The sequence below is a fragment of the Tyto alba genome, unplaced genomic scaffold (assembly GCF_018691265.1).
Source record: "Tyto alba isolate M040663 unplaced genomic scaffold, T.alba_DEE_v4.0 Super-Scaffold_19, whole genome shotgun sequence".
NCBI lineage: Eukaryota > Metazoa > Chordata > Aves > Strigiformes > Tytonidae > Tyto > Tyto alba.
In genome coordinates this window covers 3,973,614-3,989,478 of record NW_024881281.1, presented here as the reverse complement: position 1 = coordinate 3,989,478, position 15,865 = coordinate 3,973,614, and the positions used below count along the sequence as shown (strand labels likewise).

General features: G+C 45.2%; 1 protein-coding gene across 4 annotated transcripts in view; it reads left to right on the top strand.

The window, feature by feature from the left end:
• Positions 1-13,828, top strand: part of YPEL2 (yippee like 2) — a 39,634-nt gene extending 25,806 nt beyond the window's left edge. For all 4 annotated transcript variants that reach the window (XM_033004754.2, XM_033004755.2, XM_042791525.1 and 1 more), the window contains 3 exons: positions 6,153-6,196; positions 6,965-7,073; positions 8,482-13,828. In XM_033004754.2, coding sequence (XP_032860645.1) covers positions 6,153-6,196; positions 6,965-7,073; positions 8,482-8,571 — 243 coding nt within the window. In that variant the 3' untranslated portion in view covers positions 8,572-13,828. The remainder of the gene's footprint in view (positions 1-6,152; positions 6,197-6,964; positions 7,074-8,481) is intronic.
• Positions 13,829-15,865: the final 2,037 nt, after the last annotated feature.

Genomic DNA, 15,865 nt, shown 5'->3' with positions numbered 1-15,865 from the left:
TACATGAGTGTAATGCAAGTAGATGGTTGAAATGGCTCATGCTGTCTAGGGCAGACCCCAGAATCTGCAGCAGGTATTTTCATAGTTACATTTTCCCAATTTTTACTGCACAGTGACTCGCAAGTAACCTCCTTGTAGAGTCGTCATACACCTAGTGTAGTTACCAGGCATAGTGGTTCCTCTAAACATACTACGGGACTTACCTTTTTATTCAAATCATTATTGCCATAATTAACAGGGCTTGAAAGGTGCCATTAAGGCAGAGCTTTCTGTGTGATGTTGGTTGTTAGGTGGGCTAGCAGCTGATAGGAATTGGGATTAAGTGCTAGAGGGAGCAGGATGAATGTGAGGAGAGCCTGTGTTTTGGATCATATATTTATATGCAAAGTCATGTGTACTCCAGCGGGATTGACATCATGCTTTGGTCATACTTAAAGGTCTCCTCTCCCTATTCAGATTGTATTTTATGATAACATCTCATCCTTAGATATTTAAGGGTTAAATCAGCATCAAGAATAGATAAATCTTAAAGTTTTGTGTAAATGACTGTAATAGCTTAAAAACAGAAGTTGCATGTGTAGGTGGGAAATAAGTGATAACAGAGCTATCTCTGGATAGATCATTGGATGAATTTACTTACAGAGACTTCAGTGCTTCTTAAACCTGGGAGTTCGTAATACTGTTTCTCTTACTCCCTGAATTGATCTGTCCCAGTGTGGATATCACAAGCACAGAAGACGTCCATTTTTTGAAGAGGCCAGATGGCTGTGGTCGTTTGGCTTCTCCTGATGCTACCATTTCGCATTGCCTAGGACGTGCCGGCTGCTGCTGATCTCCGGCTGGCTTTGGGCCCTCTGGTCCTGTTTGCAGTGAGAATTATTTGTAGCTTTCAGGAGCAGAGCATGGAGGGCACACTCTGTTCCTTTCTCCTCTTGTACCTCTTTGGGACCAGTTGCCTTTTCATTTTTGTTTTATTAGTTTCTTAAAAGGCTGCCAGCTGGATATAGGTAAGCGGGGGTTTTCTCTGCTGCAGTCTGCAGAGAACAAGTATCAGTATGTAGCCATTTAGTCCTGGCAACTGCTTTCTCTTTTTCCAGATGATTCCAGCCAGTTCTTTTTGTGTTTAGCCTATTGTCGACTGCCATCACAAAGACTTGGGGTATTAATCCTGTCATCTGTTCAGCGTGTGGAACTGCTGAGTGGGCTGTGCAGTGAATGAGAAGCTGTAGGTACTAGGGAAAAGGGGTATGGTGTGTAGGCGTGTTTGCAGCACATTCAGAATTCATGCCTTTGCCTGGCTGTACTGATTGAATGTAAAAATTTCCTTCTGTGTCTCCAGTGGTCACCAGTAACAGAAACGTGTAAGTGCAAAGGTCTAAATGTGGTGGGAAGGCAGGTGGAACAGTCTGGAGTGATGGAGGGGCATAGTCCTTCGCTGCATTTGTCTCTGGTTGTCGTGTTGTTCTGCTGAAGAAGGCTCTGAAGGAGTCCTGCACCTTGCTCGGAGCAAACAGTGGTAGATTCAGCACTTTGTATCAAGGCCAGAATACAACAAATGGACTAACCCAAAATGACAGCTCACGAGGTCATGGGTGTTGAATATATAAGGATTCAGCTTTGAGTCTTGAAGGCCGAGTCCATCTCTAACAGGCAGAATGTGTCTGCCACAAAGGAGCTGGCACTTCATAGATGCTGGCTGCATGTTACGCTTCCTTCTGCGGCAGATCTGGTTTAACAGCGTCTGTGAAACCCAAACTCACTCTCCTGCAGGCTGTCTCTCAGTAGAGCTGCAGTTCTGCACTGTGGTTCTTTGCCAGCAAATTTAGTTTAAGAGCTTCCCACTCTCAATGACTTGTGTCTGCCCTCATACTGTGATTATTAAGTAGTCTGTATGATTGCCCTTTAAACTAGATCCATGATAGGGTACAAGGAGAAAAGCTACTTACCTCAAACCCACCCACCCCCCACAAAGCGTTTGTTTTGAAAAATAATTATTTCACAGATCTAATTTGGAATCAGCACAGCTGAGGGGGCCATAATGAGTGTCTGTAAATTGGATGATAGGAACTTCTTAAACCAGAGCAGCTGCCAAAGGCATCTTAACATAGAGTTTCTGCTGTAACGAGAGACAGCTTGGCAAGCAGGGGTCTGCAGCCAGATAGCTGACTCCAGGCTTGTGGTTTCCTACCTGGATACTGAAATCAGCGCTCCTTAGGCCCTGCAGCTTTAGATGCCTCTGTGCTGTGTGGAGCACCCAGGAGCAGGGAAGCTTTTTTGAACGTGAGTAGTCAGGAGGAAAAAGTTGTTGTGCACTGCACATCTCAAAAGCTTGTATTGTTTTTTAGAGGAATCAGACAGGATGGGGAGGGAGAGTTTTCTTGCTGGCATATACAGATGTGTTTCCAGCCAGACACTGAGCATTAGCAGTGCAGAGAAAAGTATGTGCTTGAGCTTTCAGTGGGAAACAACAACAAGTAAATCCTTTCCATTTCTTTCAGCTGGAAATTGATGCCAGGAGCTGTTGTTTTAGAGAATAAGTTGTCTGGATTTATAAGCATGCATGTGAGATACACCTTTGAATATGTATCAAGAAAATCTACACAGAGAAAATGCATAGCATAGAAAGGTCTTTCTGTTGCCTGTCACTGTTGAGTGAAAACCAAGCATGTTGTGGAAATCTCTGTGTGTTTCTTAAAAAAAAACAAAGCAAAACCAAAGAAAAGAACATCTGTTTGTGTATAAATATCAGTTTCTTCTGCTTTCATAGTGCCTATTAAAGCATGTGCAATTTTTCTGAAGTGCCAGAAGAGAAGGATCATCTCCAGAAAATGCTGAGGTCACAACACACAGATAAAACCTGTGTGTGCTACCTTTATAAGGATACAGTCAGCTTAGTCTTGTAGAGAGCAAATGCACTGATGAACTTGAGGTGGTTGCCAGACTTCTTCCTCTTCTTTTTATATGATTTGCCAGATCCTTAGGTAGCTGGAGGGTGAATATTGAGACAGGCAGCAGCACTGAAAGCTGAGCAGTGGTATGTTGAAAAGTTCTGCTTGTGCTGTAGATAATTAATTATTTTTTTGCAGTGACCACCCTTTAGATACCCTAAAGCACTGGCTTGAGCTGGAAGGAAGGGCACCTCTGAAAGGAGACTACTGTCCCTTGGGAGCGGACTGGGATAGTGTCCAGTGAGCCCCAAACACAAAGCTGATGGGTTTGGGTTTGTTGTTTATTAAAGAAAGGCCTTTGTACAGCAGTAATGGAAAATCCTATTTCTGTACCAATAAAAACTTTGCTCCCATGGTTGTTGTTGTTGGCAAACTTAGTCACTTTGGTGTTTATGGAAAAGTATTTACTGGGAAGGACTGGATGGTTAGCAAGCTTCATCTGCTTTCATTTTGCTTTGATGGCACACATGTTGCTGTGGGACCTTCTGTTTCATCCCTGTACCCATCCACTGTCCACCTTTCCAGGCTGGTATTCCTCTCCTGCAGCACAGACAGCCAGTGCCCCTGCTGTTTGCCATAGCAAGGTAGAGCATTGCCTGGGTCTGGCTTGGACTCCTCTTTCTGACCTGGGGGGCATCTGGCTTGGTGTGGGTTCCTACTTCACCACCCAGGACGCTGAAATAATGCAGTGTGTGTTTTGTAGCAGTCAGGCTAGACCTCGTTGGCATGTGGGGTATTAGCCAGCTGACACTGCCAGTAATAAAGAACTTGAGTGCTGCAGAAGGATTAAAAGAAGCTTCTCTAATAAATGCAATTACACAAACATGCTTGAGCCATGTGCCCTATTTAATTTCTTCCCGAGAAAAGAGGCATTCCTCAGGGCACTGCTTTTGACTAAGTGAAAGAGATATCCAAGTGCCTCAGGCATCGTCTCTGAATCCAGAGTGACTCTTCTGTGCCCTGGGTGGCAACTAATATGGGGCTTCAGATTCCTCTGAAGAACAGTTATTCCTCCAGGACTGAGTGAATTTTTTTTGCCAGGCAGTGACTTTATAGCTGGCAGAGCCCTTGCTGCCATCCAGACCTCACAGGCAGCTTTCATTGCTGGCTGTGGCTCCCTGCCTACATGCCCCAGGCATTGTGTTTGCCCACATTGGTGCCTCTGCTCTGTGGTAAGGAGCCTTTGGCATATGTTCTTGCAATTGCGGATCTTCCAGTGGGCCTTCGCCACTTCTGGAGAGTACCTTGACACCAAGAAGGGCACCAGGCTAAACACCGACAGGCTGTGCTTGGTCTCTTGTCAGGGCAGTTTTAAATCACACCTTTAATGTGTTTTGTTCTCTTCTGGTGAGTGAATTTTCTATCTCTGCCTTTCACATGAACAGGACTCACAATGGGAAGAACATCTTACAGGCTGGTCTACAGCTGCTTGCCATTACTCCAGGCAGCACCCAAGAAATACTCACCAGAGCTAATGGGTTGGTACCCCAGCTCTGGGAATTAGGACTGTTAGCTGGAAACCTGCAGCGGCCTTCGCAGTGCAGAGGAGGCAGGTGATCAGTGCAGATGTACGTGGATGTAAGCAACAGGGTCCAGATCCAGCTGCAGGCTTGTTGGTTCTCAGACACGGCTTTTACTTGACTTCTGTGTGAGGCAGCAGTTGGGCAGGTGTGGGGCTGCATCTAGGGCTGGACTGACAGAAGGGGACAACCTGGGAAGGGCAGGGACCCCTCCGAGATTGCTTGATGTGATGTGATGTGGGGAGAGCATGTTTGTGTTGCCCTGAGGTCGGGTTGCTCTTAACTAGAGATGACCAGAGTTAGTGGGCGGGGGAGGTAAAACCTTGAATGTTTCTCTTTTCTCTCAGAACTCCGTCTCTCCCCTTTTAACAGAATTTAGTCTGAAATCCTCTCTCATCTGTAGAAGCTGGGGGTTTAAGAAAACCATTAAATGTTCCAAGGTTCCTGGTAAGGGACAAGGTGAAGGATTAAATGGTCCAGGAAAGCTGCTCTTTGACTTTCCCAGCTCTGTGCCCCTCAGTACATACATTCGCTGAGGTATCTCGTAAGGTAACTTGTCTACAGAGAGCAACTATGCTCTTGCTCATCGGCACCAAATGTTTAATTCAGTGTGTGCTTGTCAAAGTACATTAAAAATGCAGGTAGCACTTGCTGTGTGTGAGCCAGCTCTTGTAAGCGAGGCGCTGTCAGGGGGTAATGTTACAGACATGACACAAACGGAGCCTGATGGCTCTTGGCAGTGTCCCGGCTACCTGGAGTGTCCTGCCGGGCTGGCATTGCCCCGCGCTCTTCAAAACTCTGCCTTTTCACTGTGATGCTCTAGCATCCCAAGTAAATGTGGGGCAGAGAGGATGTGTCATGACTGGTGATTATCTGGTGTGGCTTTGCTGCTATGTGGTTCTCTCTTGTCCATGTTCATCCCCATCCAGTTGTATCTCATCCCATGTTTAGATCCAGTCCTGAAGATCTCCCTGGCATCAGTGGGAATATGAAGGCTTTCAGAAGGTTAAGGTCTCTTGTAAAATCCCTAGAGTAGTGGTTGTATTTGTGTGCACAGCACCTTGCACAGATAGGTACCAATCTCTGAGTTTGGTTCAGCATCCATCTATGCAGTCTGCCTAAGGGGAATTCATATGCCATCAAGAGCAACAGCAGTGTTTCAAAACTGTGGCAGTGCAACGGGAAGCCTCCTTGAGCACCTTGTTTTTAGAAAAGAGATTCAAATCAATATTTGGCAGCAAGGCTGCATTAGGTAAGGCTGAGGCAGTAGTGTGAAATTCATAAACAGAACTGAAAGGGTGAAAATAGACATTGCTGGGGTATAAGAGATAAAACAGCTTAACTCTTGAGAAGTACATTGGGCTTGTATGGCACTGGAAGTGCTCGTAATATTAGCAGCAGTTCCCAGTGGCTGCCAGGACACTTTGTGAAATGGGCAGGCATTAGCACTGGAGGTGGCTGGCCCCTTCCCATCCGCAGGACCAGACCTCTGTTCATCGGTGCTCATCTCCTCCTCACATTTTGTTTTGTGCTCTTTCCATCTCCAGGGCTGCAACGATGTGCGTTTCTCAGGCCCTGGCTAACAGTTGCTATAACGACCATTAATGCAGTCGTTGAGGGCAGGTCCTGGTTTAGCCTTATTTCTATCAACCAGCCAACTGAATTTTGTTTTCTTGCCTTTCAGTCCTTTCAAGGAAGCCAAGGACGAGCATACCTCTTCAATTCAGTGTGAGTATAACTTCATACGTGTCACCTCTGCATCTCTTGGGATAAATTTAAGAAAACCCTCACGAAGAAGAAAACAAAAGGATAGTCTTCCTTTAGAAAACCTCAGCCTAAAACCTGGGAGCTTGGTGAAAATGGTTGGAGAAAGAGGCAGGAAATAGCACTGATTCATATTTGATTTTATGTTGAGGTTTCAGATAAGCAGCTAGGAAAAGGTGGTTTTTTCATCATCAGATTGAGAAATAAGAGCTAACGGATGAGTCATTCTCTTCTCAGAGAATGTAGTTGGACCAAAGAGTCAGAGTTTCATAAATGTAGAGAATAAATTATATCTAAATACAAACTTACTTTTTAGAGCTAGCATAAAAATTAAGTATAATTTTCCCAATAACTGAAAATAGTTTTGGTGAGATCACTGCTGGCATGTCTTTCAGAAGAACTGCTGATTTCAGTTACATTTTTCAGTTTTCCATTTGGGAAAGTAAAAGTACCATTTTATCAATTTGAAAATTAAAATCTTTCTCAAATGCATAATTAGTGCAATTTACTGGAATGTTATTAATCTTCCATTCAGAGCTTTTTTTTTTTATTATTTTACCTTTTAATTCTGTTCTGGAACTGCAAGAGATCTTTGTTTTGGGCACAGCTGTGGTACTCAGTATCCTCAACCTCTTGCTTATGTTTTCAAATACTGCAATAAAATTACTGTCAGCTTCATTGTAGCGTCTTGGAAAGACACACTAATAGGGAGCATCTCTCCTTTTTCCCCAGAGTTAATGTGGGTTGTGGCCCTGCAGAGGAGCGGGTGTTATTAACAGGATTACATGCGGTTGCAGATATTTACTGTGAAAACTGCAAAACCACACTGGGTTGGAAATATGTGAGTATCAGTATCATTTGTTTTTCCTGTGGACATCTTTGCTCCAGCCCTTTCTGAAGGTGTGTGTATGGTAACGTGGTCTTGTGGAAAGACCATTAACTTGGGAACCAGAAATGTGGGTTCTGGTCTGTAGCCACGTCTTTTATCCTTCCTGAGTTTCCATTTTCCCTTTAGTCTTATGTTCATTGTATACACCCAGAGCAGGAGCTCTTTGTGGCTAGTGTATTTTTTTTACTAGGAATATATACTGTCAGCTTGGTTTTGGTGGGTGTTGCTCAGTGGTACTTAACATAAATGAGAATAACTTCAGTCAGTCTTGTGGTTCATATTGTCTTTTTTTCAATATCAGAATAATAGAATGATCCATATAGTCTTAATCCTGTGTCCTTCCCACTGGAAATGCTATTGAGCATGAGTTTATCTGTTTGCCGTTTCTTGCTCTTCGTAAATTCAATTACCTTCAAATAAAGGCTTATGCTGCTTCAGGAGACACGCAGCATACTTGTTTGTCAAAACATTTTGACCTGTGTCTAAACAAAACTTGTATCTGTGGCCTCTGGACAGAAATATTCTTTAATAAATCAGTTGAAAGGCTATAAAGCATCAAAAATTGATGCAGTAGGAATTTATGCAGAAACACAGCATGAATCTCATAAATGGAGAGAGTCACTAAGTACATAAATTGAGTTTATTGTAAAACAAAATACAAAATTTCATAAACACAGCAGTAAGCCCAAGCCTCTCCAGCAATCAAATTAACATTCTTTCAGATGCATTACATGCAAACAGCACACCTGAGCAGAGCTGAACTGCTTTTGAAAATGCAGCTTCGATAACGGGAGCCCCTCCTCGCTAGGGATCCCATAGTTTTCCTGACTTCTTCGTTCTGCACTGCTGCAACGCTGCGTGTTTCTGTAGCTGCAAGCACACATCTATGTCAAGTGGGTCCTTCTTGTCCCTTGGTGCCTGTTTGCTCCATTTCCACATGAATTTTACCGTAATCTGTCTCTTTACCAATGGTAGTGCTTTTACAGCATGTTTCATCAGAGGACTTCTGCATTCTTAACAAACATTAATAAATCCTCAGATCACTCTAGAGAGAGGAGGTGGATTTTATCACCGAAGATTCCTAAAACATAGTTCAAGGAGCAGTTGCCATTGGCCTACAGAAAGCTGCACATTTACATGGTGCTGATTGTTTTTTTTTTCCAGCCTGTAAAGACAGCTAGAAGCAGGATTTAAGATTCTTCCAACATAATTTTCCTGAAAGCCAACAGGAGGACCTGCAGTTTGACTGTTTTACTCAGTAGAAAAGGCTCAGATTGTACCAGCATTCCCAGATCTGATCTGTAACGGTGACTTTACCTTCAAATAGCATCTTGATCTCGCTCTTCCTCCTTTTTTTTAGGAACATGCTTTTGAAAGCAGCCAGAAGTATAAAGAAGGCAAATACATCATTGAACTAGCTCACATGATCAAGGATAATGGCTGGGATTGAATGGAAAGAGCCCAGCCCTACGAGCGTGTAAGAGAATGCCATCCAACCGAACATTATATCCAAGAGTGAGAGAGTGACTGAACGCTTGGTTCCATGCATTTAGAGGCTCTGCAATTTGGGAGCATCTTCACACCCTTCTCCATCTTTATTGGTGACTGGCCTCTAAATTTCTGTCTCTCTGTCTCTTTGCTTTGTATCTGTTTGTGAGTTGACCCTGGCTGCTTCTCTCTCTGTTCTGGCGTTGGCTAAGAGAATGCACCGAATGCCTGACAGCCATTCCATGTTGACGAATGTTTAAGTACAACCTGAAGTTGGCTCTGTGGTGGCATTTTATCAGAAGGTCTCGGTGCGGGAGGAGGACCCGAGTTTTGGGCAGAAGAAGGTGATAGGGGGTGGGGAGTGGGCCCAAAGGGAAGTCATCAGAAGTTGAAACTGTACTTCTCCTTTAAGTCCTGGTTAACCAAGGCTTGAAACTATCTACTTGTCTAAATGGACAGAAAAATACCTCACGGCTGCATTCTCTCTGAATCGTAAAACCGCTGCTCCATCGGTGGAGCTTCAGTCTAAGCCGGCTGAGCACAAGTCATAACCAGTTCCCCCCACAAGCTAATCGCAAATCTGTGTTTTGTTTGCCATTTATGAACTCGTTGTTTGGGGGGTGGAGGACCTGAAGGCTGGAGAGATTCCCTGCCCCTCCTTTTTATCGCTGTTTCAGGATGGGTAGGCCAAACATCCCAACAGAGCGCAGCTGTGGGGAGCATCGTCACAGCTGAAGAAACCAAATCCTGACTCTTGAGCCGTTCAGAGAGGAGGAGAAAACCACTTAAGGCACAAGGGGGGCTGGAGCTGCAGCTTAGAAGATATGACAGGGGAAAAAAAGGCATGTACTGGGCAAGGAAGATGAAATTATCTAGAGGATGGGGACAAACTTAGTAACGCAGAGTACCCCTTGATTTCCCGGCCTCCACTGAGCATCCTTGGGGGTCTTTTACCAATCCTTCACAAGTGCAAGTAGGAAAATGCTGTTACAGAATCTTTTTCTTAAATCCCAGGCCCCAGCCATCAGCTCCACTCTTGGAGCCTGGCAGAGAAATTGTGTGAGAGTGGGGAGAGGAGGGAGCAGAGGAGCCTGGTGGCTGTAGCAATATTGCACAGGTGGATATTTCAAGCCATGAGGTATCCTCCCCAAAACCTTCCCCCCCTCTCCCACTCCCAGAAGCCTGTTGCAGGCACAGTAGGGATGGGAAAGAAAAAAGAAACCAAACATCCTCCCCTACCCCTGAAATTGTCTATGCCTTGGAGTTTAAAGGGGAGGGGTAATGTGGGCATCGTAACTGCAAGGAACAAGTCCTTCCCATTTTAATGTTTTCATTTTAATTAGTGTGGACCTTCCCGAGATGCTTAGTGGGGAAGGGGCATCGTGTGTGAGGGGAGCTGCGTTAGGCATAAATGACAATGTGAAGTTTGCTCTGCAACAGTCCAGCCAGTATCTGGTGCATAACTCAAGACTATTTAACCAAATTAGTTTTATTTCTCTGAGTGAATTTTCTTTTTGTTTGTGGAATTCTTTCAAGTAGGTTAATCCATTGGGGGAAATCTGTCCTAATCTAGAAGGAAAGAGCATTGTGTAGGGGTTTGTAATTCCTTATGAAACTGAAGCTTTGGAGCTGCAATCTGTTGTCACTTGCCCCCACCCCTGAGAGACTCTCAGCGGTGGGGATCAGGACGGAGGACTGGTGGTGAGAAAGTAATTTGCTGTTAAACAAAGGGGATGTGAGCAGAGACGCTACTTACGGATCAGGGTGGAACTTCTGTGTTGGGTCCATGTGCTGAAACCCAAACCTGATGGCCCATCTAAGCAAAGGCTGTTGATTCTGTTGAACCACTATTCTTTGTAATCTTGAAGAGAGGAGCGAGGTGGAGGCTGGCCGCAGCTCCCTGCAGTGGATGGAGTTGGCTCAGTTTGTGGCTCGCCTGTTAGGAGGGGGCTTCTGCCTTCCCCCTTTCTGCAGTGGCCGTGTAACAGTTGCTTCAGCTTTCGTTTGTGATCGTCTCCGCTTCCATCATCAGCATTCCCTTCAGTGATAAAAATCTAGTAGAAATCAAAAATTCTGCAGTACCTACTATCTTGTTGACTTTGGCACTGACCTGGTCCCATTTTCCTGTTCTTTGGTTGGTGATCCATGACAATTTATTGGGCTTTGACTAGTGGGAAGTAGTTTGCGTTCTTTGAAGAGCTCTTCAGTCTCCCCAGATATGTAGCCTTTAAAAGAGTCTGGTTGGAGCTGGGAGAAGTAAGGGATAACCTCAAATCATTAACATGAGGTTGAGAAAAAGAGTGCACAGGGGCTCATGGTTTTATGTTGGTTTTTAGAGTGATTGCCTATAAAAAAGCGATATAAAAAGTAGGCCTGTCTGGAAGACTGTTCTGAGAAATAAGAACAGTTACTTCAGAGAGCTACTAGATGTAAATGTTTTTATCCGTATATCTGGGAAAAGAAAGGACGATGATTCATCAGATCGGGCTGTTTTTAACTGTTCACAGGGGTTATGCTTTTAATGACGACCAGTCTAAGCTTGAATACAGGAAGATCTTAATCTGGTTTTAATTGCTTTTGTCCCATCAGCATCCACAGATTTATACTTGCTGAGAATCTGGCCTCAAGCCCCAATACAAAAAAAATACGTGTGCCTGTGAACATCCCCAACACCCAGAGATTTATCTATAGAGTGATTTTAATGCAATGTACAGGGAGATAAGGAAAAACGCGCTTGAGAAGCTCATTGGCGTTTGTTCTCTGCTACGTGTCCATTAAATATGAAGTACTTCTCAGTCTGCTGCTAACTCATCTGTGACGTGCTGTATTAAGACACACGGTGGTGTTGGGAGCTGGTGACCAGACAGGATGATCAGATCTGTATGCTAGTGGCTACCACAACCAGCACAGGCTCAGCTGATGACTTGTGGAGTGATCCGTTTCGAGCATAACCAAAGAACCTCGCTGTCTGCATCCCTCTGGTCGTGCGAGTTGGCTGCAGCCGGGTCGATACCGGTCGGGCTGAGCAAGGTGGGACCGTTGTTTCTGAGCTGGAGACGCGGCCCGTGGAAGCCGCCTCCTTGGGCAGGCAGTGCCTGAACGCAGAGCCCCGCGTGCCCCTGGCGCTGCTTTCCCTGGGTGACATCCTTGAGAAAACACGAACAGCAGTGAGTTTTGCTTTTTTTTTGTAATGTGGCGGCTTCGTCTCTGGCGAGCTGCGCGCACCCTTGAGTTTACATCACCCCCGTTCTACCCCAAAGCTCAGACTTGAGTAAATTTTAAATTGTTTTGCTCTGGTGGATTAATCTGGTGTGAAATCCTGATCCCTGTAATAAATATTCAGATGATAATATATACAAAGCAGAAAAAACACATTATCTTGTGAAATATACTTTTGTAAATAATATTTAATTTTTTAAAAAAAATGATATATTTGGTGCTGTTTTCTCAGAGCCCCTCCCTGAGAGCACTTTCTTGTTGTTTATAAATGATACTGTTTCCTTCTGTATCTGTTGGAAAATATGTTTAAAGGGAAACAAAAATCATAATATACGTTGTCCTCTTAAGTCAATCCATTTTCCCTCTGGATGTGGCGGGAGAGGGGAGTCACTTCCGCTTCCACCCAGCAGAATTGGTCTCCAGCGCGGGCGGTGGCCACGTTACGGACGGCAGGTACCGACGTGTGGGTCGGGAGGTGGCCCCGGGCGCTCGGGGAGCGCTCCCATCTCTGGGGTTACGTGCTGAAACACCTTCCCTCGAGCCCCGTGTCAGCTCAGCTCCCGCGGCCGGTCCCACGAGAGCCCCTGGGGCTCCGTCTGGGCACGACTTCCCGGAGGAGATCTGCTTTGTTAGGATCTGGGCCTGAAATGTTCTCTTGCACCAGTATTGGCTGGAGTGAAGTAGATAACCGAGACTTAGAAAACCGGATTGAATATAAGCTGCAACCTCTGAATCGCTGTTTCCAGTTGCTTGGGGGCAGCAGGGATGGAGGATGGAGATTTCTAACTAGTCATTGTTTTTAAACTAGAACATAAGTCTTTGGACGTGGATCCTGGTTTTCTTTTTGAGGTTGTTTTGTTGTTTGATTTTTTCTGTTTTGTTTTGGTTTTTTTAAACCAGGCTGCTACATAACAAATTAGAGTAAAAGTTTACCTCTCTGGCAGTAAAGTGTTTTTTGTTTTGTTTTGTTTTCCTTTCTGTCTTTAACCTCACCCCTTCTCCCCCTTCTTCGTTTTTAATTCATTGGGTCTCTTGTTTATTCCAAAGTGGACCAACAGCACAAACCACTGGACTGTGTTTTGCTGAGCAAGGAGCTGTTTTCAGTGCTGAATAACTGTTGCACGCTCTTTAATTCTCTGTTTTTGGTGCACACGATTTAAAAATATACAGAAAAAAAAAAAAAAAACAAAACAAACCTATGAATGAAATCTGTTGTTCTTGTGATGATCAAGTGAGAATTTTCTCTGTATGCATTTTTCTAACTGGTATGTGAGAGTGCGTTAATCATGCATTTCACTGCACTTCCTTGTTTCGGGAGGAGCATCATGTTTCCGTGTGAACCAGTGCTTGGATGAAGAGATGACACCCAAACACCCGGTTGGGTAAACAGCTTGGCAAGAGCCAGAGCTCAGCTCAGTGGGAAGGAGCTCTTCTCACCAGGTGAGAGGCCTCAGAAATTAAATGCTCAGAAACAACGACATTAGACATAGATTTTTGCCAAATCCTGTTTAAAAAGAATAAGCAGAAGAGGGGAAACAAAATCATCATGAATTCAGAAAAAAAAAAAAAATCAACGTATTTAAATGCAAGCAGAATGGCATTGTGTAAGGTACAACCACAAATAAGCTATTCTCATAGTTATGAACTGTATGTATCCTTTGTTTTGTTTTTCATAAGGAAATGGGAATGCTTTCCCCACTGACAAAACTTAAAGGACGATATTTCCAATACCAGCCTGTCTGTTGATGCTCTTGTGTTTACAAATTGTGTATACTTTTATTTCTTTGATCTTGTTTTAATTTTATTTTTTGGCATATTCTTTCAGGTCATTTGCTTCAGTAATAAATGCAATTGTTTGTTTTCAAATAATTGGTTTTCACCTTTTCATGTATTTGTACATTGTATATAGTTCTTCAGTATTAGAGGGAGGCGTATTGTTTGTCATATTTACAATATGTGTTGGTGCTCATTTGAGAAAATAAAATTTTCAAGTACTAAAACTGCTGGTCCATGTTTCTGTTTTAATCTCCTGTAGTGTGTGCAAACTGAAGGCAGCAAAATTTGGTTGTTCAAGAAATGTTAGATTTTGCTTGAAAGTAGTCACATTATCCTCTTTTCTGATACCTGTCAGTCTGGAGCAGTCACCTGGTGTGCACTTGAATCACTTCAGCACTTAAGAGACTGTAGTCACGGGGAAGGATCCCATCAGGCAGAGCAGAAAGATGATCCGTAGCCCCTGAAGTCCAGGATTTAGTACAAGAGGAAACCACAAACGGACCAGGAGACAGCGCTGGCGCCTGGCACCGTCGTACCACAACCGAGTGCCTTTCCCTAACCAGACCAGCGAGGGAAGCACATACTTTGTTTTGTGAGGAATTACACAATTTTAAGGTATTTTTCAGGCAGCAACAATAACAAGAAACCCATGAAATAAAATCCCCTGATTCTCGTTAAATCATTTCCCATGGATGAAGGGTTTTGTCAGCACTGTTACGCAGCAGTGCCTACAACGGTAGAATGGGTCAAAAATTTCCCAGTGGCCAGAAAACCACCCCGGAGGTTTGGAAGTTTTGCTTGTTGGTAGAATTCACCGTCTAGCTCCATGTCTTGGAAAGTTGTATTGTGGTGACTGTAGGAGATACCTTGTTACTCACAGTTAAAGCATCAGTAAAGCTGTCTGGCGTGTTCGGGTATTTGCAAGTCAAACATCAGTTTCAGAAGTTCAGCAAACGAGATTTTCCTGGGTTCAATCCCCACTAGTCCTGAAGCAAAGAAATGCTGCGCATGTGAAGCAGAGCTTGCGCTTTGGAAGGAAAGAGGGCACGCAGGGAGGGTGAGCCTTCTGTATGAAAATACAGAGCAATTCCTTTGAATAATGGAGGGAGCTTGTCCACCTCAGATACACGCTGCGACATTTTACAAATTGTTGTTGCTAGCTGCAGCTGCAGCCTGCCACCGCTCATCTCGGCTGGCGGCGTTCACTTAAATGCCAGAATTGCTTCTCTGCTCCCAGGTGAATGGGGTACAACATTTCTGATTCCCAGTGCCTTCAGCTCAAAAATCCGTTTGAAACTGCGGTTGGATTGAAAGCAGTGCTTTATTTGAGGTGGTTTGGGATAAGTTGATGCAATCCCTCTTCAGCCCATGGCTGAAGACGGGGGAGACCTGTCCCTGTGCCGGTGCCCAGCAGTTCACTGTCCAAAAAAGCAACTTATCCCTCTTTGGAGAGGACCCGATCGTGCCAGCTGCTAAATGCCCTGAACTCAAAGCGTAGCTCAGGCTGTAGCAAGAAAAGCTGCACCTGAAAGGTCGGAGGCGAGGAGGAGCCAAGGAAGATGCGACTGCGAACCGACATCCCGTGCGTGCCCGTGGTGTGGGTGAACAGGTTCAGCCGATGGGACAGTCGATACAATTAATTGCTTGCCCAAAGGGCTCAAGGTAATTCGAGTTCTTGGTTTCGCCAAAACCTTAATTTGCCGTCGTTGGCGCCGCGCCTGCGTATGACGTGCTGGGTGTGTGCTGCGGAGGCTGCCGCAGCGTCCGTGAGAGACAGGAGGATGAGACGCTCGCTGCCTCCGCCCTGCCAGGCAGGAAGGTCTCGGGGATGATGACATCTCCAAAAAATGGGAGGCTGGTCCTTCGGGCACGCTGTGGCGCCTGGAGATGAGCACAGTCTGCTGCGGGGCAGCTCCTCGCCGCTCTGCCCTCGCTGGGCTCGTTCCTACAAACCCCTGAAGCTGCTGCACGTGAGCGGCTGCTGCCGCCGGGTCACTCAAAAAGCCCAAAGGTTTTAACCCCGTTTCCACCTCGTGTTGTCAAGACAAGCAACTGGAAGGGCGGCTAACCAAGCGCCCGTGGCCCATGGCCATGCACGTGCGTGCAAGAGGAGGGGTTTCGTTTCCACCATCGCCAGCAGCTCCCAAGGGATGAGGACACGGGCAGCACGGTCCAGCCCACCACGGCAAAGCTGGTGCCTCCCACCGCACCCCGAACCCCGAGGCGCAGGGGGGTGACAGCGGGGTCGGAGCCCAGCGTGG